Below are 25415 nucleotides of genomic sequence, written 5' to 3' on the forward strand. Positions count from 1 at the left end.
CCCCGCGCGGCCCCGCCTGACGGCCGCCTGACCTCGCCTGATGGCCGCCCGCCTGACGGCCACCTGACCTCGCCTGACGGCCGCCTGACCCCGCTTGGCCCCGCCTGACCCCGCTTGGCGCGCCGGGCCGCAGGTGTTGTTCGGCGGCGGGCGGCGCAGCTTCCTCTCCACGAAGCACCGAGACCCGCAGAGCGGCGAGCCGGGCCACCGCAAGGACGGCCGCGACCTAACGGCCGAGTGGAGGGCCATGAAGCGACGCGCCGGCCGACAGCCGAGCTACGTCTGGAACAAACAGCAGTTCGACAACATCGACCCGCGCTCCACGGACACAGTGCTGGGTCAGTGAGCACCGGCGACCCTGCCGAGGTCGCCACTGCCGACGTCTTCTGAAAGCGCGGGGTCAGGACACGGCCGGGACAACTGGTCTATGGTTGCTGTCGGTGCCGTCGGTCAATTCAGCTGTGTTTTAGCTAGATCCTGCGGCTTGTCAGCCATTGGGGACCGCAAGCCGCGCCGTTGTTTATGTAGGGACAGGTCCGCGAACTCGTTACCTGGCGCAGTGGTCCCCATCCGAATACCATGTCATGTACGAACTTGTTTCGGCGTGTAACGTCATTCAACAATTTCTTCGTGCCAATCCATGGGACTAGCAAAGTATGCGGCTGTTCTCGTGGCTGCACCGGAAAACATTTTGTCAATTCTCCCCCACCGCTCGTTTCCTTGAACGTAGTGAAAGGTGAAGTTGCCTGCATCTCCGTAAGCTTTCACTTTTCTGCATGTTTTGTTTTTTTCTGCATAAGAAGTGTGAAAACTCCCCGTGTCTCCACACCGCGGTGGAGATGGCTTGAGGACTTTCGCGTGGCACTCATAACTTTTTTCACGGGACGCCGCCTTGCCTTCAGCAGATTGTGCGAGATGCACTCACGCTGACAGCGATTGGCAACTTTTGTCTTAGTGTTGGGAAAACAGCATGCCTCCAGAAGACGTACGTTTCGCGCGGACCCATTGATCTCTTATATCGCGCCCTGGGCTTCGGACCAAACAAAAGTAGAGTGGCGCCGTAATTTCTGGTGGTGAAATGGCGTGTCCAGCACTCTGTCATAACGCTGCGCTACAAATGCTGCTGTCCATTCAGCTTGCAAAAAAAAACCGTTTCACAGTTGGTTTTGGCAAATGGCTGGATGGAGGGCTGGATAGAGGGCTGGACGGAGGGCTGGATAGAGGGCTGGATGGAGGGCCGGATAGAGGGCTGGATAGAGGGCTGGATAGAGGGCTGGACGGAGGGCTGGACGGAGGGCTGGATGGAGGGCTGGATAGAGGGCTGGATAGAGGGCTGGATAGAGGGCTGAATAGAGGGCTGGATAGAGGGCTGGATAAAGGGCTGGATAGAGGGCTGGATAGAGTGCTGGATAGAGTGCTGGATAGAGTGCTGGATAGAGGGCTGGATAGAGGGCTGGATAGAGGGCTGGATAGAGCTATCTTTCATATGCATGCGGAGTACAAGTGCGGTGGAGTTCTGCGGACGGCTCCTGCGTATGTGGGCACTTGCATTAAACCCCCCCCCCCCCCCCTCCCCCAGGACGTCTTTCTGTGTATGTGGGTACTTATATCAACTCCTGGTTGAATGCTTTTTTTTCTTACCTCGCCGAATGAAGAGACCCTGACCTTCCTAGAATGGATCACGCTAGACGAGAGCAACAGACAGAGCCCGACAGCTTGTGCCCAAGAATTCGCGAATCTTTGGACAATTCTGGGCTTGTTCTCGGTGCTGTCAGGATTCAGCGTTCGCCTATTTTGCACACAGCTGTTCACAAACCCGTTGGGGGAACGAGCGTGCGAGCACATGCTGCTTTTGGACATAATAGGTGGGCCTTTTTCTTTGAAGAGTGATTAAGCAGGCTGATTAAACTATCATGCAAACTTGGGCATCATCGCATATGTTTTCAGCGTGTAAAGTATTTCCCGTGGCGATTCGTGAGGTGTTTATTGCCGCATGGGGCCGACGCCAAATCGAACCCGAACGGGGAACAGCTTTTGACATAGCACTAGGAGGTGCATGCTGTGGCCAATTCCCATCATGAGGCGGGAAGTCGTTCACGTCATCTTACCACCGTGCGTTGTCCCACGACCCACCAAAAACCCGAAGTCCACAGGCAGTGCCAGCAACGACCGGAGTATCTCACTTGTTAACATCGTATGCTACATAATGTCCGGTAATATGTATGTACTGCTAGATTTCTCCGATCGTGAAAGACGTTCACGCCGCACATAACCTTACAATGGGAGCAACGGTGAACCGAAACTACCATAGCTTTTGTTACTTGTCAATATGCCAGAATGGCTATGTTATCCACCCGCCGGATATTGGATATTATACTTCCCCTCCGGAACTTTGGATCGGACGCAGAGGTTGCGAGAGAGAGAGAGAGAGAGAGAGAGAGAGAGAGAGAGAGAGAGAGAGAAGAGAGAGAGAGAGAGAGAGAGAGAGAGAGAGAGAGAGAGAGAGAGGAGAGAGAGAGAGAGAGAGAGAGAGAGAGAGAGAGAGAGAGAGAGAGAGAGAGAGAGAGAGAGAGAGAGAGAGAGAGAGAGAGAGAGAGAGAGAGAGAGAGAGAGAGAGAGAGAGAGAGAGAGAGAGAGAGAGAGAGAGAGAGAGAGAGAGAGAGAGAGAGAGAGAGAGGAGAGAGAACTGTAGATCTTTTTCCATCTACTATAAATTAACATTAAATGCAAAGGGATGAACACGGGAAGTACGTTTGATCGGTCCAAACCCATGCCTCTTGCTTTTGCAAAGGTTTTTGGAGGTCAAGGCTATGACATCCAATCTAGAGGTTGACGTCAAATGAATCCTTGAATTGCGGTCATTTCCTCTTGCTGTTATTGGAGTCCATAGTCACAGACGCTTGCGTCATCGCACCCACTTTGACATCCAGCTTGCCCTACATGCCGGGTATTTCCGACGATTGCGTCCAGCGCGTCACCAGGTTGAGTCCCGCTTCCAGTCACCCATTTCCTGCAACCAGCTGGTGATGTTTGGACGGCTGGTCCCAGCCTCGACCAATTCGCTGCTCTGCCGTTTCCCCTGCCGTGTGGCGGTGCCCCTTTCAGTGCTAGGGCGGCCTACTACCCACCGCTCCTCGCCGGCCAGTTCAGTGCTAGGGCGGCGTACTACACACCGCTCCTCGCCGACCAATTCAGTGCTAGGGCGGCCTACTATTCACCGCTCCTCGCCGGCCAGTGCAGTGCTAGGGCGGCCTACTACTCACCGCTCCCCGACGGCCAGTTGCAGCAGCGGACCAACACTGTGCCCTGCCCGCAGGTCTGTTCGAGGCCAGCCACATGGCATTTGAATTGACCAGGGATCCAGGACCCGGTGGCGAGCCATCGCTGGCCGAGATGACCGTCAAGGCCATCCAGATGCTCTCTCGTAATGAGCGAGGGTTTCTCCTTATTGTTGAAGGTAAGCCATGTCAGCTTGCGAGGCAAGATGTTAGCGAGAACTGCTGAGTCTCCCTGCGCTGCATGCATGCTCGACGTGATGTGGTTTGTAATATGAAATACCTACGTTTTTACATGAAATACCTACGTTTTTCATGAAATACCTACGTTTTTCATGGTCGCACGGTCGGCCTCTGAAATACGACTGCTCGTATTCTAGACCAAGATAAAATTAGTCTGCATATTATTCTCATGATCAAACAGGCGCTGATGCTTCCACTGCTGCGGACCGACACCAGGGGTGTGATTTCCATGCCAAGCTGGAGGAGGGAATGAAATATCTATCCATGGCTGAACACCTTGCCAACAGTTCCAACTTTAACAAGTAGTCGATTCCGCGAAATCTGTAGTTTGAAGCGCTCTTGTTTCGGGAACAATTTACTGTATGAAGCAGCCATACCACCCAAGCTCATTACAAAACAACACGCAGCTGAGAAAGCAAAATCACAGCCGTGATTTGTCTCGGTCTTCTCTTTCTCCCAAGCGCGGATCCAAGGGTGGGGGATGCCCCTTTTTCCACCCACCCGAGCACCATGATCGGTGCCGGTGTGGGTGGAGGTAGGTAAAAGCAAAAATACAAAAGTTACGACTTTTTATTTTTGCTATTTTAGTTCCAGTGTTTCCTTCCCCCTAGGCGGCGTTTTAGATCCGCCCTTGCTTTCTCCGACCCTGTGAAGTGTTTTTGTAGCATGAACGCTTGTAAGCGTCTATTTTGCTTCTGTTTTTCCGCCTATGTGCCTGCTCTTGATGTGCCTTTTCCGTCGTTTCGTGCACGTCACTCCGCCTTTAACTGCATGTCTGTTCCATCCTGATCAGCTGGCCGAATCGACCACGGCCACCATGTAAACTCGGCTTTGCACGCTGTCTCCGAGGTGGCAGCACTAGACGACGCCGTGTTCGCCGTGCTGAACAAAGTTAAGCTGGCGGACACCATGGTGGTGGTGACCAGCGATCATTCTCACGTGTTCACCATCGGAGGCAACCGGTCGGCACGAGGCACACCCATCCTCGGTGAGTTGCCTGCCGGCGGGCGGCGGCGATCCGTACCCGCTGATGACGTGCGTGTGGCGCTCTCGGCAAGCGGGGAGAATGGACCACGCGCACCACGCCAACAACGGGCGTCGCGCGCTGGACGAGGTGCTGGCTCTGGAGGACGCTGTGCTGGCGGCCACGCAGCTGGCGCCGGCCGCCGACACGCTGACGCTCGTCACCGCTGACCACTCGCACGTGTTCACCCTGGGCGGCGCCCCGCCGCGCGGCAACCCCGTGTTCGGTGAGTGCGACGCCGGCCGGCGCAGACTCGATCGGACAGCGCCTGCATGCGGGCCAGCTCATTACGCGCTGGTGCATGTCGTCGCACGCAACGACATGCGGCCGAAAACGCTCACTGTGCATTGAAGAGTTGCTGTGAAGGATGTGAGCGCGACCAAGCGCTTTAGTTGAATTTTCTTTTCTCGGTGGAGCGTGGATGTGGGCAGTAGCATTGAACAATAGTTCATCCTGCTTATCCCTTATCTTTATTTGATCCAGTGTGTTAATTTCGATATCTTACACTAATCTTTTTGTTTTTCTTTCTATCATACGCATTCCATATTTAATGTTCTGGTACGGTTCATTCATTTTGCTAACTACGTCATACACATTTTCGTCGTCCGTGCGAATATGGTGTACACAACACCATACACGTATGCTTGGAATGCTGATCTGGCATTCGACAATTACGATTATTATCACGATTTCGATCATGATTACCATCACGATGGTAGTCATGATCGGGTGGTGCGGGCAGGGCTTGCTTAAGAAGCGCTTCTTAGCGTCAGCTTCTATTCCAAAAATCCATCAAATCATTTGTTGGGACTGAGGTTAACAACAAACGATACAGGTACTAAAAAAATCCTTGGGAAGGATATCGTGAGAAGGGACTTAGCATACAGGATTTCATAGAAGATTACTTTGTATGCATTAAGTTACGCATTTGAGTCACGACCGTCCTGGTGGGATCCGCCGGGCCGTGGTGCTCCCAACAAAGAAGCCGCAAAAGGATCAAATAATATCCGCTGGCGATAATGGCCCACCACGAGCATAGCTTTATAATCTGACGAAATGAAAAATTGTTGAGTGCTGTTTTGATGGACTTGCGAGCAAATGATTCGTCACCAAGTGAATGTTTTTAAACCTATCAGTCACCCCTTTGGTGTGCACAAGTCTCCAGTCTGCACATTCAGATGCACACCAGCGCTGGATATGCGTAAGATGAATTGGAGAACGGAGCTTTAAAAAGCTTTCATGTATTTCCCACCTCCTCATCAGATTATATTCAATCGATCTAATCCACCGGTCGCGTTCTATTGAGCCAGCCAGATAAATGTCGAAGGTACTTTTGCCAACGGTTGCACTGTCCTCGAGTCGGTACGTGCCCCGATTGATTGACATGATTTGACGACAATCATTGTAAATGGTTTGCACTCAAGTGAGCGTGACATGCTACACGCAGGGACTCACATTTGTGTTAGCGCAACTGCACTTACCCTAGGACTTGCGGTCAAAGATATCTGATCCCGCGTCGTTTTACGAGTCAGAGTTGTTCAGATCCGCGCACGGCGTTAACCCGTGATGGCCCCATTTGCGAAAGTTAAAATTTCTACCTAGTCCATCTTAGTATCACTACCTAGTCCATCTTAGCATCACTTTATCGAACAGATGCATGCAAAGGTCATGAAAAACTGCGACACTGCGGTTATATATATGTACATATATATATATATATATATATATATATATATATATATATATATATATATATATATATATACACATAACACGCGGCCCGGCTGAGTGCAAGATGTGACGCTAGAGGGTGTATTATCCCGTCGCGTTGGGGGAGGGGGTTCAGGCCGCCCCCAACTTGAGCTCCAACCCCTCCCCAACGTTGAGAAGAACGTGGGTGGTTGGCGTATATTTAGGTCCGGTTGCATCTCGTTTCATTGTCCCCCCCCCCCCCACCTCCAGATCAGTGTCAGACCAGATCATTTTGCGAAACTTCGCCCCCGCGCGACGGCCTTATGCGCCTGGGCTGCCGTCAATGCAGTGTGTGTGTGGCTTGGCGCGCCTGGGGGATCAGTGACCATACCCCAATATTCGCAGGCACGGACTCGAGCCCCGATGTAAATGGAATACCATACACGACACTTCTTTACGGCAACGGTCCGGGGTACGTCGGGGAAAGGAACCGATCCAGTGTCAGAAACACCAGGTACGTACTCCTCTTGTGCTTAGTTACTCGTTGTGTTCGTTTGCTGTGACAGAAAACCATTCGTGTGCAGAAGTGGAAGCATAGACTTATAGTTACTTCCATCCACAGCACACAGCCCGCTTCATAAGTCAGCAATCACCCATCTGCATTTAAACATGACTTGGGATCCAAATTGCACGGGATGTAGTTCTACTTCTAACCAAAATAATGCACGATGTTCCGTTAAACGTGTCATTCGGGCATAGACTGATCATTTTTGAATAAGGGTTAGTGACTTGTTATTTTTTTGTTTTGTCTCGGATAAGAAACAACCCGCACCCTAAAATATGTGCTTACATTATTTGCATTCCCAATTAACCGTAGCACACACAATACGCGAAAGCTCTTGAATCTCAATGTCCTCTTTCCGCGCATAACGGACAAAGTAGGAGCCAAATGGCATACTTGGGCATTCAAGATCGACAAAAACAACAGACTGTAGGCGTATAGAAGTCAATTTTACGCGCTGGGGTTCTCGGCATTTTGGCTTTGTCATCTGCATCTACCAAATAAATTATCTCATGGTAGGCAAAACCGTCGGTGTTAAATTAAACTTTTGAGTTCAATATTTTCTCAATAAGTTATAGTAAGACTAAGATTTCAGCCAATGAATACAAAATTATGCGACATATTGTCACTGCGACGGAATGCCCAAATAACCAACAACCCAGTATCGCAGTTACCTTTCGAACTGAATCTGGGGAGACAGGACATTCAGATAGATTTAGTTCATGTCAACGGGCTACTTGGCCAGAACTCAGACTCGTTCATGCTCCTGTTAGTATTTGGTTCTAAATATTGATGGAAAGAAAGCATGGTGAGGTTGTGAAAGCATGGCGAAACCGGAGCGGACCCAAGAATCTTTGTTCATGGGCTCGTGCACATGCCCTCTAACGATAGCGATAATCACGTTGCTTGAATAGCTCAGCGGCGCAAATCGCTAGCCGCCCCCCTCCTCCCCGGGTTTCATTTGGCTCTCAACTGATCTCCGACAACTTCCCCGGGCCTCACACCCGCTGATGCTGGGGGAAAGCAAAGCAGTGATCTTGGTCGTCCAATTCTCCACTTAAATTTATCCGTACATAACATTCAGAGCCCATGGCGAGTAAAGCGGCGACCACGCCAAGGCCAGCGCTGTTGCCTGGTCGTGTCCGTTGCATGCTATCGCCCTGAGGCCCGCCGTCCGCCGCAGTGGGGCCGACTACCGCCAGGAGGCGGCCGTGCCGCTCAAGTACGAAACGCACGGCGGCGAGGACGTGCCCGTCTACGCCGTTGGCCCGTGGAGTCACCTGTTCTCCGGCACGTTCGAGCAGTCGTATGTGGCGCACGCCATCTCGTTCGCAGCATGCATCGGGCCCCGTAAGCCCCTCTGCATGGCGCGCCAGAAAGCTGAGAGAGTCGTCACCAACAACGCCCCGCGGCAAGACGCCGCACTATTGCTGCTGGCCGCGACGCTAGTGTCGTTAAGCGTATGAGCTGTAGCGAACGACGCCCCGCGGCCAGACGCCGCACTATTGCTGCTGGCCGCGACGCTGGTGCCGTGAAGTGTGTGGGCGCTGGTGTAGCGAACTCGCGTCGCGATGTCACTACCTGCGCCCAGGAGGTGCAACACGCATTCTTGGCATGCAGTATCACCCGTTGCTGAAAACTATGAAGCCGTGCTCACTGGCTGATTACATTACGAGCACAGCGCACGGGCCGAGATATTCTAAAAAATGTATATGGTACGTTAACACGTGCCCGGGTGGGGTTGGGGTGGGAGTCAAATTGACCCCCTAAAAAACCCAAAGTTTTTCCAAAATGGTTTCCGAACGGTGGGGCGCAGCCGCGCCAAATTTTGCATAGCTGTGGACAGTTGAACGGCTGATCGTATGGTTTTTCTTAGGCAACGCAACAATTGAGTGAACAAATTCCATTGACCTAAGGTCAGTTTTGAAAGTCAGATCAAGGTCAAAGCCAATCTGCTTTTACTCTAGGGCTTGTTATATGGGTAGTTTCTAGTGCTCATTTTGAATTTATTAACAACAGGAGCCAAAGTATACATCATTCATGTACTTCTCAAAAGGCTACTGACCTAAAACAACCCAGGTCCACATTTTGTTCTTAGGAACATACCGCCTAGGGTAATCTTTGTGCTTATTCAGATGCAAAACTCAACGCAGTCTTTTATGATTCTGGTCACCACGACCTTCAAAAGATCAAAGAAGGTCATTGGCCTTAATTGATCGTGTGACCTTTTGCCTAGAACAGATATTCAGGTTCTGGGGGCTATTCGGAGACCAACCTAGAGATTCACCTTGTTTGACCTTATTTGACCCAAAGGTGGTGACCTAGGAACCTCAAACTTTGATCTAAGTGAGCTCAGGTACAAGCCAAAACACCCTGTAAATTTGGTGTCTCTAGGACTGTTAGTTCCTGAGATCTCAGGCGGAGGCAGGGTCAAATTGACCGCCTCACCTGAGCAACGAGTATCCAACCGGCATCCCGGGCGCGTGTTAATGCTCCTGCGACCCGCGACCTCGCTCATAAGTCAAGTGGCCGATGGTGACCAATGAGCTCTAGGCGCGTGGTACTGATGCGTGGTTGTTAGACTGGGCGTCTTTGCAAGGGTATGCATAACTGAACCTGCCGTTATGTTTGTGCTGCCACAGTTGTTTGCAGCAGGAGCGACGACCCCTGATCGTGATTTTCACAAACGCTTGTCGTGATTAGCAGTCATGGCCACTGGGCGCTATGCCACTTAATGCCGGCTCGGGCTCCAACCGGTGACACCAGTCGATGACGTGCCGGCCTTGCCAATGGAATGACGTCTTGTTTTGCTTTACTTACGCATGTCCGAGGTTCATTAACCATATTTTACTGCATTTCGTTTGCCTGTTTCATGTGTGTTATGTCAGAATCTACGGCGACTTGGACGTGGTTGTACGTACGTACGGTGCTGTGAGGGTTGTATTTGTAATTGTAGTTGAATAACATTTTGCTTGCGGAAAAGTGTGATGTCATTGTGCCATAGACGAACATTTCTAGAATTTTCAGTTCCCCATAGACTGCAGAACGCCCTCCGTGATCAGAGCAGTCCCCGTAACTTTATGAAGCTCTTTGGCAGTGGCTCCTGCAAATAGACTCAAGGTACCAGTTGCCATGTGGTGTTTTATTGATCTCATCTTCAGCCGCATGCGTCTCTTGGAAGTACGGCCGCCGGCTTATTGCCGGTGGAACTTCGGGTAAGTTCGGCTCCGCAACTTCGACTCCAACGACTTCGGCATGACACTTGAGGAGCAATGTTAGGCATTACTGACTGCACAAATGCACGCATCTTCAGCGTCCGAGAATGCTTTTGTTCCGTTCGATTGATGCGAGCACCTCTATTTCGAAGCACAGCCTTGTTATCAACACACATGGCAGTTGTCAGGCTTTAAAGGTACATGAGGCCCGTTTACGTTGCAAGCAGGTGCTGCAAGGTGGCGTGGCCAGCCGCTTGTAGTCTGCTAGCTAAGGGTTTGGTAGAGTAGGGGGAAAGACATTAAAACTCAGGCCGTTTTTGCTCACGATGGTCGCGATGGGCAGTACTTTGACGGCACAGATTGTTAAAACGCTCTGATCTTCATTGGAACATCTCACAGTGTTAACTTCGGCAGCTCTTCCTTCACTGGTACTAACGATACTTTTCAAAACCTATTCCCTGTTATGCTCAGTAAAATTGGAGCAGCGGTGGAACTTCCTAGAAATTCTGGAGGCACGAAACCCACCTCAGCAACGGAGAGGGGTGCAAGGATTATTCCCGATCCACGCCCCCAATTCATTTGGCAATAGGGTTGGCGTGTTGTCCGGGACGGCTCAACACGGAATGGGGAGGGAGTATGGCCCACTCAGAAAGGAAGTTTTACCCATGGTTGGGGTAGTAATGTTAACTATCATGGTGGATGCGAGAACGTTTTTCAGCGTCACATGGAGGACAGCGGAACGGACGTTCGAACAGCATTCCAGGTCTACTGATAAACGCGAAGGCCGCACACCGGGCCAAAGCAAATGGACGAATTATTAACCCCTAAACACCCGGCAACATTCTTTAGCTGACCTTAATCATGCATGCAGTTTAACAGAGGTCAGAAAAGATCGAAAAACTTACAAGCCGTCGCCGCGTCAGCCCTCACTCCACATCGGGCCCACATGGTTAAAGGCCGCCGATCCGCAGCTCCGGGCGCCCATTCTGCGGGGTGTGCTATCCACGACGCCGTGAATCATCGCATGCATGCCTCCGGCGTATAGAGCGCATTTCGTGAGCCGCGTGACCGATACACATGTCAGGTACGCGCAGTCTGCAGGAGCGTGAGAGAGAACACTGAACCGACGTGGTGAAAACGCATGTGGTTCGTGGTAGACCGAGGGTCCCTAGGCCAAGACCCGGTTCGTCGCCCACTTTCCCTACACGGTTGCTACCGTACAGAGAAAGCCACCCAGCAGGGTTGGTGTAGGGGCGCACCAGGTATGGGGTCTTTCGAACAGCTCTTCTCATTAACACGCGCTCGGGTGGGGGTCAAGTTGACCCCCCGAAAGTTTGCCAAAATGAATTTGAACGGCGCCGAGTAGCCGCGCCAAATTTTGCATAGCTGTTGACAGTTGAATAACGGATCGTTTGGTGTAAGAAATTTAGGTGTACCTTGTAAGGTCACTAACCAATGGCAGGTCAACGTCAGGCCATGGTTTCAGCGAAGTCAATTTCTAGAGAATCGTTCAATCTAATGCAACAACGGAGGGTTTGACGAAGCTTTACGTCTTTGAGATGCTTCATTAGGCAAGAAAAACATTGAGGGAGCAAATAATGCTGACCTAAGGTTAGGTATGAAGGTCAGAACAAGGTCAAAACCAACCTGTCTTATTGCTCTAGGGCTTGCTGTATGGGGTAGCTTCTGGTACTCATTTTGAATTCATTGATAGCATGAACCGCATCATATATCTTCCATTGATTTCTTAGAGGTCAGAATAGGTCACTGACCTAAGATGACCCAGGTCACCATTTTTTTTAGGAACATACTGCGTAGCGTAATCTTTACCGGGGCAGTCTTGCATGATTCTGGTCACCATGACCTTCAAAAGGCCAAGCAAGGTCACTGACCTTGAATGCGCTTGCGACCTTTTGCTTAGAAACAGTCATCTAGGCTCCGGGTGCACTTTAAAGACCAGCCTGGAATTTGACGTTGTTTGACCTTATTTGACCCGAAGGTCACGGCCTGGTGACCTCACACATTGACCTAAGTGAGTTCACGTACAGGTCAACACACCCCGCAAATTTGGTGCTTCCAGCTTTCTTAGTCTCCGAGATCTTAGGGGGAAGGGGTCAAATTGATCCCCACCCCACCCGAGCGAGGGGTGTCTAGCCCGCCATCCGGGCGCGTGTTCACGTGCTAACCATCACTCACAAGGTTTTCTTGATAAAAATTGAATTCTCGGGTGTTGGTAAGAGATCACTCTGCCCGCCGTTTCACCAAGCATGGCGTTTTTTCTAAGACAGTAATGCCTCGACATCACACCAAAGTGGCGTCACGTGTCACATAAACTAACCATGCCGAGCAGCACGCGTCACGTGCCGAGCAACGAGTGTCGGTCGACACCCTGCGCTTGGTTAACGAGGCCATGATCACTATCTAACCTGAAATACTAAAACGTGCGCCGCCTTGCGCCTTGGACCTGTATCCAAACCAAGGGGGACCAACTAGCATAGTATTCCTTCGAAACTCAACACCATGTTGGATGCATAGCGTAATACAGATCTGACCTACGTGAACCTCATATGCCGTCACGCGTTTACGCGACTCTAGCACTTGACACGCGCTACCGTACAGGACCTTCCAATAATGCGTATACATCACGTTCATTATATTTCAGGTTTGAAAACATTAGTCATTAATATCACACTATGGTTAGTTAAAGTCATTGACCTATGAGCTACCCTGAGACAAAGGCGACCAGGCTTAATTCCAAACATGACCTACTACGATGTAGTTGAAATCATTGCCATTTCGGCACCTAGCTTATCGCACAACGGCAAGGAGACAAATAAGCTCCGAATATGGTCTAAACAACAGCGCTAATGACACCATATTATTACTTCCTTCCATGACCGTAATCAGCAAAACCGGCGCAAGCTCTCAGTCATGCTGACGCTCACATGCATTGTAATTCGGATCATCGTGTGTGTACATCATACATTGTGATCATGAAATTCGGTGTCATTCGATCGCAACTTGAGCCACAAAACCAACGACATGGAAAAATGTCCACTCACATGGCTTGATGTTCAAAAAATCGCACCTGCTAGTGGGAAAAACATTCAGACTCCATGTTTTTCGAACACAAAATTACACGCTTTGTCAGGTCTAAGCCCTTCACCGAGATTAAAGCGCGCAGCGCAACAATGCCATTATCATGGCTCACTCTATCGGAAACCTAAACGCTGGCAAGCACGTTGACACATGCATGTCGTCACGTACAAACACACGTGAAAGGGGACGAATAGCCTTATCAGCATTACTAGTTGAACCCAGCTGGCAGTCGTACTGATACACAAAAGGATGAACAAATGAAAGACCTGACCATGGCGCCGCCTCGCACACTGCGTCCATTCTTCACGCCTCCATCTGCTCCTCTTCGATGCCAGTGCCCCAGAGGAAGGTGGCGCCACCAGCAGCCGTCAGCAGAACCGCACGGCTCGGATGGAACGCGAGCGAGTGGACAACGTCGGCGCCCGCGTGGACCAGCTTCGCTATCACCTTTCCAGAGACGAGATCCCAGCAGTGCACGTGGCCGTCCTCGGAGCCGGAGAGCACGTGCGCGTCTGCCGCGTCCAGACAGCTGGCCAGCGGGTACTGGGCGTTCTTGTGGCCGGAGAACTCGTTCAGCAGCTCGCCGGACTCGCGGTCGAGCAGCTTGACCGTGGCGTCCATGCAGCCAACCAGTAGGCACTGGCCGTCGCGGCTGAGCGTCAGGCAGGAGACGGCCTCGCCGACAGCGTCGGTGACCAGCTGGCCATTGCGGAGGTCGTAGCGCCGCACGCGGCCGTCGGCCGAACCGGTCAGTAGCTCCGAGTCGGTGACCTGGAGCGCGGTGACGCTATCGGTGGCATCGTCTAGCGTCTGGACCGGCTCCAGGCGCCGGCTGCGGCAGTCCCACGCCTTCACCGCGCCATCTACCGAGCCCGACAGCGCCAGCGACGAGTCCTCGTTGAAGCCGCAGCAGGTGACGGCGGCGGCGTGCGCGCGCCACTTGTTGAGCACGCGGCCCGAGCTAACCTCCCACACGATGACGGTGCGGTCGGCGCCGCATGACAACAGCCGGCCGTTGTCGCACGATCCCTGGCAGTCGAGCACCTCGTGGCCATGGCCCACATACGTCTTGAGGTGCGCGCCACGGAACGGGTTCCACAGCTTAAGTGTCTTGTCAGAGCCGCCAGTGATGCTGAAGCAGCCGTCGAAGCTGAGCCGCGCTGCCCGCACAGCACCCTGCCTGCAGTCCTGCCGCGAGAGCTGCACTGTTGGCACTCCCTTCTCCGCCGCCATTGCTGCTCAGGTCACGCCAAATCACCAAAGGTTCCTGACTCACTGCTAGATAATGGAAAACACAAAGACTGTTATGGTATGCTATTGATGTTAGGTTATGATATGGCTGTTGCTGTTATGTTGCTGGCACATGCTGACAGCCAGATGTGAAGGGAATGTGCTGAAACATGGAGGCAAGTTAAAAGGAGCCTAGCAAATGGTAGCCTAGCCATGCAACAATTTACAAGTACAATTTACAAGTATTGGCTCATCAAGCAATACTTCTAGCATCAAGCATTACATCAAGCACTACTCTTGGTGAGTCAGTCACAGTGAAGTTACTGCATTATATATTTTTAACAGTTAAAAAGAAGAGGTTGACAAGATACCTGCTCTAATTGCTCTGAGACATGGCTTTTGTGTGCAGACCATAAGCAGCTTAACCTCATGCCAATTGACCAACAGTACACAAAAACTACACTGTGAAAAAACCATTGCTAGTTGATCCGCGGACACGGCCTTGATGCATCAGCATTGTGTCATCAATGTGAAAGAACAGCATTTGACCAGCCCCCGCTATTGTTATCATAACCGTTGTATTTTAAAATTAAGTCTGATATTTGACCAGCGTCTTCCAGCACTATCATGGTTATTATATTTCAAAGGTAACATGATGAGATGTCTCTAATATATTCCTGCTTTATCATTATGAAAGGCATCTGAAGTCTTAAAAACATTGGTTAATGAACAATTTACTATTGTATCTTCGGGTACTAACGCAAACAATGGCCAAATACTGCAGAACTAACACCTCCAGTTCTCCATTCTTCGGTGTTTGATGCCTTGAATGACGCGTTCTAACTTGTGTAGATAGGCATGCAATGCATTTGTTTGACTTCTGTATTACATTGGCACCTACCCGACCACAACGGCTCCTCCGACCGCAAGGGACTGTGGTTAATGCGATACCATACCGCCCAGCGTAAATACCACAATCCTTTCTGGTATATACCCCAGTCTCTAACTGTACCCTAAGACAATCGTGGTAAACACTGGCGAGTACCAAGGCAAGTACCGCTGCCCGTGAACCTCATAGCCTATTATTCATATGTACACAGCGTAGCCGCTATCCAAAATGCGAGCAAAACCGCAGTCAACTTTTATCAGGCATTAGCAGTTAGTTTACTTATTAGCTTGTCACCAAAATATTAGGCTCTGCGTAAATTTGTGTAAAAGTAGAAATTTTATTTGTTCTTGGTTCTTTTAAAATATTTATTGTGCAAATTTGATGTTATAAGACTATGAACTCGCTGATAATATGGCCATGTGATGACGTCAAAATGCCTGAATGCCTCTAACAGCTGACTATTTAATCTGTTGCTGTGTGCATGGCGCGGTAGGTGCCAGGTGGCGCAGGTAGCGATGTTTTTGTGGTGGTAATAGTGTGCCGATGATACGCTGTATGTGAGTGTGGTAGGAGGGGGTGTTGGATGCGTGTGCCGGCTCGTTGTTTGACGGCTAAAAGGTCAAGTTTTTTGTGTTGGTGGTCATGCACAGGAGCATGTATAGCTGGCCATGTTTGAAAAATTATGCTGAACACTACAATAGAGATAATTTACAGCAGGTGAAAAAGGGAAACACTTTTGTCTATGTGCATGCTCATATCAGACTGCCAAATTCAAAAAGTAGGAAAAATAACATTTCAGCTTCCTATAATGCCTGTGATACCTCATTAGGCATTTTACTGTGGGCCCTGACCCATGGTAATATTAACAAATGCTGCCTTTTTCTTGCCCATGCCATCTGCCATTCACCAGTTTTTACCAGTATTACAAAATACCAACTGCTCTTGACACAGCTCCCCCTCCAGACCACACTCATGCTTGTAAATTTTCTCCTACCACATGCTTTTGCAGTCATATTTAACCAATCATGAAAACAGTTTTAAGAAACATGTATATAGATGGCATGAGCTTTTTTATCAACAACAAGATTCATGTTGGAAGAAAACCAGAAGCTTTTGCATGACAACAGTATGGCATGGAGTGCTGCTTGGATGATCAGCAAAATAGATCAAATGGGAAGAATGAACTCCAGCTCAGGCTAAATGATTCAACATAGGATGACAGATATTCATTCATTTCACAAAACTAAGTTTTCAACAACTTGGGAACTTTTTTAAAGTTTTAAATGAGTGGATCAATTCTTGTAAAGATTAAAAGGGTGCCTTGCAGGCAGTTTTGAATAGCTGAAACAAGCTTCATTCTGTACACCAGGCACACTTAACAGCCAAACTCCAATCATTTTGAAGGTCATCTGTTTCCTCCGGCTCAGCGCGGCCACAACATGACTTTTCTGGTTGTGGTAACTCGTGATCTTGATCTGCAACATTTTTCGGGATGTAGCAGCGTGGTGTCACCACAGATGATGCAGCTGAGTTCCTAATGACTACATTGTTAACGATCCTCGACGATAAGCAGTCAACGCTGCTCATTCACAGCATCCCCTGTTATCTTTACCTTCAGTCTCCATCACCAGTGCATCCCGTTCAGTTGTCACCTGCCTGCTTCCGAGTCTTCGGCGCTATCGGGATTGTCTCTCGGTGCTGACCCCTTGCACCAAGCAAAGACTGACACGCATTCTGCTGACCGACAATGGGTTCCAGCCCGGCAGAACGCAATGGGAGTACGACGCCCCATGCCCGCCGATGCCCCATTATCCGCCGACGCCCCATTACCCGCCAACACCATGTCCGCCAGCTCTCGCCATGCTGGCGTGACGAAAGCGCGGCACGTTATCTTTGAGAGGAGTAGATCCTGGTGTGAGATCTGAGCTGGTGCTGTGTCGAAGTGTTCTCGTCAAGACGCCGTTCGATGCGTCATCATGGTGAATATGGGTTGCCACATCCATGAGGCACTGAGAAATCTTTTTAAAGTAGCATAAGTTTTGCGAAAACATGTCTTCGTTCTCCCGCCTTCACGTACAATACTGTGTCCAACTAAAATACACATGGGAGGTAAAGAACATATTTAAAACAGCTGTCAGAGAACGGCCGGGCTGTGTAACATGTTGCGTTTTAGTATGTAAAAACTTTCTGGGGAATGTGTAATGGTTTCACCTAACGTTCGGGGTTTCTGTACACGGCCATTTACTCCGTTCCACGTTGAAAAACTAGGTGCAAAAACAACTGATTTTGTTCGTGCTCGAAGGTATATCGAGTGGCAAAACGTTTTATCGATAAGTTGAAGTCTCGATCAAGCTGTTTGCAGATCGGCCAACTTTGCTCGTGGACCGCCTTCGTCCTTTTTTAGCAAAAGGTCGGAGGCAACATTTGTTCCAACGGGAAGGGCACAACTTGGGCAGTGAACTCGAGCTACACCCGGCTCGCTGTGGAAAACAGTTACTGAGGGCGCAAAACCACCCTTGCAAAACACTCAGAATAATTTTTCAAGCAAAAGCATGCCCGCAACCATCTCTCCGTCCTTTATTTCCCTCCACATACCTATTAAATTTCAATTGTGTTCGATTCCTGTTTACCTTTACTCAGGCTCGGCCCAACGTGAAGGCTTGCGTCCATTCTTGTTATTGAACAGCTCTATTCAGCGCATTTGTAGCATCAATTTTTGCTACTGTACAGCCTTTGCTGCTAAGTTTCTCCTGAAGAGCACAGTTATTGACCGCAGTCCATCGGATTCTTGCAGATAGACTCCGCTAGGTTGGAAATATGAAGCTGCGAGCTAAAATAAAGGCTCTGAGCATGACAATAAACATCGTTCTGGAGGACCATGAGACAACAGTGCAGGTTTTGAAGGAGAAAATCACGTCAGAGGTGTTCCAGCGGATCGGACTGCGCATCGTGCAGTCCTCTCTCAGTCTCAACGGCCGTGACCCGCTCTCGGCTAGTGTGCGCGAGAGCTCGCTTTCCGAACTGGGCATCGTGGGTGGCGACCTGCTGCACGTGATCGGCGTCCAGTTTGACCCGCCGCTGACTCAGCGCGTGCCGGAGGTGGTGCAGCAGCCGCAGTCGCTGCGCGTGGAGCCAGCGGCGGCGCCGACGGCGGCGGAGGAGCCCGCCGCGGCGGCGGCCGCCGAGCCGTGCCTGGGCCAGAGCGACGAGCCGCTGCTGCTGCGCGACTCGCGGCCGGGCCGCGTGCCGCGCCTGCTGTCCTGGCTGACCGAGCAGGCGCCGCCCGACGGGCCGGACCATCTGTTGGCGCTGGCGCTGCACGCGCTCATGGTGGAGGCCGGCCTGCAGCCGACCCGGCTGGGCCCGGCGGCGGACGCGGCGGGCGGCTTCAGGCCGAGCGTGGCGCCGGCGCCGGCCGCACCCCAGCCGCCGCGACCGGAACCCGAACCGGAGCCGGAGCCGGAACAGGAGCCGGAGCCGGAGCCGGACACGCGGACGGTGGGCTACTTCCCGGGCGGCGCGGCCCCGCACCAGTGGCAGCTGCCCGCCAGCTGGAAGCGGCCCGGCCTGTACCAGCTCACGTACGGCCTGCACTTCAATATGTCGCTGAGCGCCTCGCTGACCGTCGTCCCCATGGGCAACGTGACGGTGGTGCACGCTGTGCCGGCCGGCGGCGCGCCCATACTAACGGTGAGCCTGCGGCCGCGTGACTACATCGCCACCACGGAGTCGGTCGACACGGCCGACCGGTTCCAGAACCTGCGACAGCTCTCCAACGTGTTTAAGAACAACGTGACGGTGCCACTGCTGGTGCACTTCCAGCGCTCGGTCGGACTGGTGTCCCAGCACGAGTGGCGCGCGCTTCCGCTCGAGCTGCAATTGGACATCCTGCGGCGGCTGCCTGTACGCGACGTGCTGCGCATGCGGTCCACGAGCCGTGAAATGCGCTGCCGCGCGGACGACCCCCTGCTCTGGAAGGACCTGGTGTTCCGCGACTTTCCGGCGGCTAGCGCTTCGCTGAGGAGCGTCGAGCCGTGCGCCGACTGGAAACAGCTGTACGCACAGCTGTTCCGTCACCGGGCGGCCGAGCGGGAGGCGGAGCCGGTGGGCGTGCCGCTGGCGCTCCCCAGCCAGCCGTGGTTCGACCCGCCGCCGCTGGCGCCGCCCATCGCCGGCATCATCGGCGGCGAATACGATCGGTTGCCGAGCCTGGGCTTCAACCCGCCGCTGGCGCTGCCGCGGACGCGGCTCGGCAGCCTGCTGCCCGCTGGCCGACGTCGCTTTGGCAGCCAGGTGGCGGCGCCCACCATACCCGGCGGCATGCACTTCTTCTGAGGCGGAACCCGGCGGCCTGCGAAACGGCCAACTGGCCTGTCTGTCGTGTTTCCTAGCGAAGCGATTGATAGTCGTGTGGTGTCATTGAAGATAAATTATGGCTTTTATCTAGTTTTGTTTTAATTGCACTTGCGCCCGCCACTTCGAAATAGGCTACATTGGCCGTTGGTTGGTCGCGTGCAAATGGTGAGACTGCGTCAATGTCTACTAAATTTTTACTGTTGTTGGACCGCGCGTTTTGTGGTGCATTAAGCCAGTACAGATATGGAAACGAGCCACATGACGTCAAAGCAAGCTGGCAGCGGCAGTGGCATGGCACGAATGGGTTATGATGGTATCGGAACTAAATTATAAATACGTATGCTATGACGTTGCGTTTCTTTGACGAGCTCAGCGAGTGGCGGCACTGGCCGCCGCAGTGGTATCTGTGAGGCTGACCCTGGTTGCAACGCTGACCCTTTTTGGTCCAGCTGCTCCGCGAGCTCCGTCGAGCCCATAGGCTGGCGGGCTGTGATCGTAATGACCACTTCTGGCGCTGCTGCTGTCAGCCTCTAGACCCTGTCAGTGGTTGGCTCTGGCCAGTTTTACCGTTCCCCATGGGTGGTTGTGTGGGGCCAAAAGATGTGCCCACCCAAACAGGACATGAAATACGTGCTACGGCAGAAATATGACGCCAGCATACTTCGGTCACCTCACCTCTAACAAAAATAGGATAAGTCATGCCAGTCAAAGATCGCCGGGATCGTCGGCGGAGGGCTGGCGTAGATCAATGTCATGTTAGATTCCCAGTGCAGGTGTAAAGAAACGTGACACAAAATCTGCGTCGTGAAAGTTAAAGGAAAAGTGAAATGAAACTTGGTGAAATTTTATTCAACTCGGTGTCATAAAGGTTTTGAGGGCCTGTTTTTTTGGCTGCGCCAACTTTATCACCCCAATGAAACATTCTTGTTTCATGTGGGTGATAACGGTGCCCAAATGAAACAACCAAGTGAAATGTTTAAGATCTTGAAACCTAACGGCACTACTAATATCCAACATGAAGAAGGAAGGGCTTGAGCTCTTGCTTTTTGACATGAGTGCATTATGATGCCGCAAGCAACGGGCATTCAATATACGGTGAGGTATTGGACAAAGGAAGACATCAAACGACCAGTGAGATATATTATGAGAATACTCGACGTTTCAGGTAGACTTCACTTATTAGGCACATCATATCGATTGAACAACGTATTTGGTTGAAAACATATTTTGGGAAAATGCGAGGGTATTGAGCCGAGGACGGCGAAAACGTTTACTAAATGTTGGGTAGATACTTCAAGAAGTTCCACGCCATATTTCTGTTGTGATCCCTTCAGTCACATTTGCCTCCATTCGCTGGGAGCCATCAAAACGTCCAAGATCGCAGCGTCCAGCGTTCATATAATCCCAAATGGCAACATCCAGCATTCAGAACATGCAAAATTTATCCAACGCCAAGCCCATTGACGGAGTTCATAGCATCTAAGTTTTGCAACATCCAAAATGATTGCATCCATGGTCATAACATTGAGGGATTAAGGACGTCCAGGGGTAGTTTTGATTCCTGCCGTTAGGTGATCCTGCAGTGGCATACTGCTTTCTGTTCCCACCGCTAGATGGCACATCAAGGCCAGATATTTTCTTTTGCCAATAGATAGCTCAGTCCACTCGGCGTTCAACTCATAATCTCGTGATAGGTGCAGTGGAACATGGTTAGTACGAGTCACCACTAGCGCCTGTCGGCTGGCGGTCTTACATTCGGTCCCAGCATGTATTCCGTACCATGAGGAAGCCTGTGCCTCATGGGCATCAATTTATTCGCAATGCAACGTCACGCATACGACACTCCATGCGTGGACATTGCCTAGAATCCGTTGAGGTCGCTTTCTAACTATGACTCAATGACTAACGATTGGTTCTAAACAGCCAATGACGCCAATGGCTGCCCTGTACCTCCGTATAGGTAAGTAGTAATGGCAGGTACGCATGCAGTTGGGCATGCAGGCTAGGGTATGCCCCAATCGGCGAACTGCTTTCTTCACTTGATTGTGATATGCATAATTCAACTATGTGAATCATGGCTTGGTATATTTGGATTTGTTTGCGGTCCCTCATTGAATAATGAAGGGTACATTGATTGTAAGATTCCCCTCAGGCTTGCAAAAATAGTATATATGCACACAAACACACGCACACCCGCGCGCGCGCACGCACGCACACACGCACGCACGCACGCACGCGTGCACGTACGCACGCACGCACGCACACGAGAGAGAGAGAGAGAGAGAGAGAGAGAGAGAGAGAGAGAGAGAGAGAGAGAGAGAGAGAGAGAGAGAGAGAGAGAGAGAGAGAGAGAGAGAGAGAGATAGAGAGAGAGGAGAGAGAGAGAGAGAGAGAGAGAGAGAGAGAGAGAGAGGAGAGAGAGAGAGAGATAGATATATAATATATATATATATATATATATATATATATATATATATATATATATATATATATATATATATATATATATATATATATATATTGCTATTTTTGACGACACACTGGCGAGGCTCGGATAACTTGCAGGGAAGCTTTGCAGCGTGTTGGCACGATATGGGTTCGGGTGCGATGGGTGACTGGTGACAATCGTGTTCTCATGTTGCTTTGGAGCTACCATCGACTATGCGTATGTGCATCTTCCAATCGTACATTCTGTTAATAATCTTAGCAATGCTACTGTCAAGTGCCTAATCTCATTTCTGCTGCCATTCCAACCGAACTTCACGGGTGGCGAAAAGGAAATTACTCCGACCGGCCGTCGAATCATCAACATGAACTATTAACACCACAAAAAGCGCACTAACAGTGCATAACGTACCACACAATATCCTTAGCGATTTGCCACACCTCAGCCGTACAGCCATCCTCGTTATACAGATGCTAGACTGTGCATAGGCTATTAGACGCATGATGGGCCACCTGCACTAACATTTACCTGCCACAAATCAAGTCAGTGGTAAGAATCAGAGCCAAGGTCAGGTGAAAGACATGCTACACCGTCTCAATGTGAAATTGTTAATTTGTTTCGCCAGCGTCATTTCCCGTCATGCGCGAGTCTCCGCATGCCACTTTTCCCGCGTGAATCTCATAGCGTACCATTTTGTGTCTATGGCTGCAAAGACCCTTTATATGTTCCGCGAAGTGTCATTTATCTCAGGTAAACAGCTGGTGCCTCTTTGGCTCGAAACATGTGTGTACTGGCCCATGGTGTCTCTGTCCTCTCTCCCACGTAAGTCTCTAAACGCATGCTTCCCTGAAGTCAACAATCACGCACCAGTGGCTCCCTCTCCCGTGACGCATCACGCAAAGTGCCGACAATATCAAAATACTCAGGCATTTTGTATTTGTTATAAGCACCACACACTGCTATTCGCTGCCCTTGCCCTGGGCCGGGTGGGCCCACCAATATTTTTGTTTGGGGACGCGGTCTTGAAACCATAACGACACTTTAAATTAATAACTGGGGTTCTCGTAAATGGCCATTGTGATGAAAAGTCCTTATGTTTCTTCAACATGAGTGGACGTCCGTCGCTCCACGCCGGCGGAAAAAAAGATTATTGCGGTGTGGTAGCTGCCTCTCAGCACAGTGCATAGCATCATCTAAACCAATCGGTCATATAATGTAGCATTGGACAAGTGGCAAAAGCTTCGCAGTGTGATATTTCATGCACTTTCACCCCGCAGCTACTTTGTGGTTTGGATGCCCGATTCAAATATTTTGTTGTTGCTGTCGTGAGGAAATTAACAGCAGAGTAAATGTGTCCACTTACTACGATGTCGATAAAGCACGCCAATGATACGCTGTTTGAGAATCACAAAGTTCACATGCCCCTTCCAGATCTGCACGACCACCGTTTACAGTGCGGTCCTAAGGCAGCAGATTTTATTTAGTCTGATACGGTGAGACAGATACAAGACAAGACTCCTCTGTGTCACGATTAAACGAAATGTTCTACACATGCAGTTACTGAAGCAAGCATCCGATATACCTGAATGATCTCTTTTATAACTGCTGATATGCTTTTAAGTGGAAAAGCTGTTTTTGAAATTTTTCTTTGTAGTAAATATGCTCCTTAAAACGCCATTGTTTGATTACATCATCGCACCTTGCACCGCATCGACTGAGAGCGAATTGAGGGTCGTTATGTTTGAAAATCGTGCTCGCTAACGCCGGATATATACGACTCGACAATAATAGGTTTCTTAGCCTTGAACAGCGCATGGCCAAAGAAATGGCAGACTTTGTTAACGTTGCTAACAAGTCCTGTTATGTGTGTTTGCTGTTGTTACGGGGAATGTTCTCCATTTGAAAATACTGAGATAGTCATCAGATACGACGGTGAACGCTTACTTGTAGCTATTGGTAAGCTTTCAAGATTAAAAAACGACGCTAAGAAGCAACATTTCCAAGTTGGTAAAAAGGCGCCCCATTACGTCATTGTTTGATGGCGTCATGGAATGGTTTTGTGACGACAGCAACACATGGCAGCATCTGGCAGCCAGACCTAAAGAGTACCTCGAAGCGCACGAGAGCTGACGCTAACCGGCCATTCTCGTCGCGGGGGCTGCGTCGGGTGACGGACTAATGGGTGGTTTGTTTGTGGACTTTTTGTGTTGGTGCTGGCCGTGAGAAAAACTTTGATGGACTGTTGGACATGCGCAACGTAGCGATCACTATCTTTTGTGACAGATTATTAATATTAAAGCACAATATGCTGTGCTTCTGCTGTTGCTGCTGTGCTGTTGATTATTTTGTCAATACTTTATTGCCGACCTATCGTTTCCTGCAGTGTTGTAGCTCTGGCATTGATATCATGTGAAATGCACAGTAGTTACTTTCTTTACTGTTTGTAACTGGAAATGCGGTGTCATGCAAAAAGTAATAAATTTGTAGCGTTGCTATGAATTGATTGCCAAAGCATTGCTATTGGTATCGTTAAGATGGTAAGGTTGGTGTATTAAGATTGTTTTTTGGCTTAGAATTATTTATGCAAGAAATAGTTAACCCTGATATAACCATTGTGGTGTAATAGCATTCTTGCTGTTGATAGTCCTTTGCATTGTTAAATCAAGTTGTTACCTGTCATTTATAAATGATAAGCTGCTGTGCCATAGCCTTGACATAGAAAAGTCAACCAATGTGGTAGATTGTGCAATGGCACAGGTCAACAGCTTCATTGTGGCACTACCTCAGTGCTGTACTGTGGCATGACATCATAAACAACGATGTCCTTTTTGTGCTGCAATCCATTCTTCTTCCGTAACAAATTCCGTAATGAAAAGATGGGTCAAGTGTGCTCTCTTGTATTGACCTCCCATCTGACATATGACTGACCAAAAAACACATGATACAATAAACAAATCACTTTCAGCAAAGCAGACAGCCAATAAGTGGCATCACTTGCTCAGTCTGTTTCGGGAATCCACAAAACGTAGGCGAGGAAGATGCAAACACATCTTCCACTTTCACAATCATGCAACATACTGCAGCCATCAGGCTGCTTTGCAAAAACAGGATAACAGGACAATTTGACTTATGGTGAAATGACACTGCAGACATGCTGACCTTGCACAAGGCTGGAGACATGACAGATGCATGTAGGTATGGTTGGATGGGCAACATGCCAGGAAGTGATGAAGCTGCCAGCGCACACAAAGCTTGTGATACAAATATTAAGAAGTGCCATTCAAGACACCAACAGCAATACTTTTACACCTTTCTCAGCATCCGGCATCTCATGCAAGTCATAGTGACTATGACATTGATGACTCACAAGCAATAGTTGTCTGC

General features: G+C 50.2%; 3 protein-coding genes across 6 annotated transcripts; 2 read left to right on the forward strand and 1 right to left on the reverse strand.

The window, feature by feature from the left end:
- The first annotated feature begins 139 nt into the window (after positions 1-139).
- On the forward strand, positions 140-9924 carry LOC119109487 (alkaline phosphatase, tissue-nonspecific isozyme). The gene is made up of 5 exons (XM_037233112.1): positions 140-338; positions 3317-3457; positions 4577-4768; positions 6640-6748; positions 7980-9924. The coding sequence occupies exons 1-5, from the start codon at positions 248-250 to the stop codon at positions 8260-8262; spliced, it is 816 nt and encodes a 271-aa protein (XP_037089007.1). The 5' UTR covers positions 140-247; the 3' UTR covers positions 8263-9924.
- A 3016-nt stretch (positions 9925-12940) lies between these two features.
- Positions 12941-15412, reverse strand: LOC119110546 (WD repeat domain-containing protein 83). 4 transcript variants are annotated; one of them, XM_037234417.1, is made up of 2 exons: positions 15386-15412; positions 12941-14503 (listed from the first exon to the last, which is right to left on the reverse strand). In XM_037234417.1, exon 2 carries the CDS (start codon positions 14341-14343, stop codon positions 13414-13416), a length of 930 nt encoding a protein of 309 aa, XP_037090312.1. In that variant the 5' UTR covers positions 14344-14503; positions 15386-15412; the 3' UTR covers positions 12941-13413. The 4 variants fall into 4 exon arrangements, with proteins under 4 accessions (XP_037090312.1, XP_037090311.1, XP_037090310.1 ...); XM_037234416.1 differs by lacking the exon at positions 15386-15412 and adding an exon at positions 14712-15372; XM_037234415.1 differs by lacking the exon at positions 15386-15412 and adding an exon at positions 15242-15332.
- Positions 15413-18556: 3144 nt separating this feature from the next.
- On the forward strand, positions 18557-19947 carry LOC119109395 (F-box only protein 7). The gene is made up of 2 exons (XM_037233009.1): positions 18557-18565; positions 18698-19947. The coding sequence occupies exons 1-2, from the start codon at positions 18557-18559 to the stop codon at positions 19562-19564; spliced, it is 876 nt and encodes a 291-aa protein (XP_037088904.1). The 3' UTR covers positions 19565-19947.
- The last annotated feature ends 5468 nt before the right edge of the window (positions 19948-25415 follow it).

This window comes from Pollicipes pollicipes, unplaced genomic scaffold (assembly GCF_011947565.3).
Source record: "Pollicipes pollicipes isolate AB1234 unplaced genomic scaffold, Ppol_2.1 Scaffold_7231;HRSCAF=8579_pilon_pilon_pilon, whole genome shotgun sequence".
NCBI classification, from domain to species: Eukaryota; Metazoa; Arthropoda; class Thecostraca; order Pollicipedomorpha; family Pollicipedidae; genus Pollicipes; species Pollicipes pollicipes.

Excerpts from the sequence above, each read along its gene's own strand:
- LOC119110546 (XM_037234417.1), bottom strand. The coding sequence starts at position 14,343 with ATGGCGGCGGAGAAGGGAGTGCCAACAGTGCAGCTCTCGCGGCAGGAC.
- LOC119109487 (XM_037233112.1), top strand. The coding sequence starts at position 248 with ATGAAGCGACGCGCCGGCCGACAGCCGAGCTACGTCTGGAACAAACAG. Across the intron at positions 339-3,316 it reads CTCCACGGACACAGTGCTGG|GTCTGTTCGAGGCCAGCCAC; the intron begins GTCAGTGAGCAC and ends CCCTGCCCGCAG. Across the intron at positions 6,749-7,979 it reads TCCAGTGTCAGAAACACCAG|TGGGGCCGACTACCGCCAGG; the intron begins GTACGTACTCCT and ends CGTCCGCCGCAG.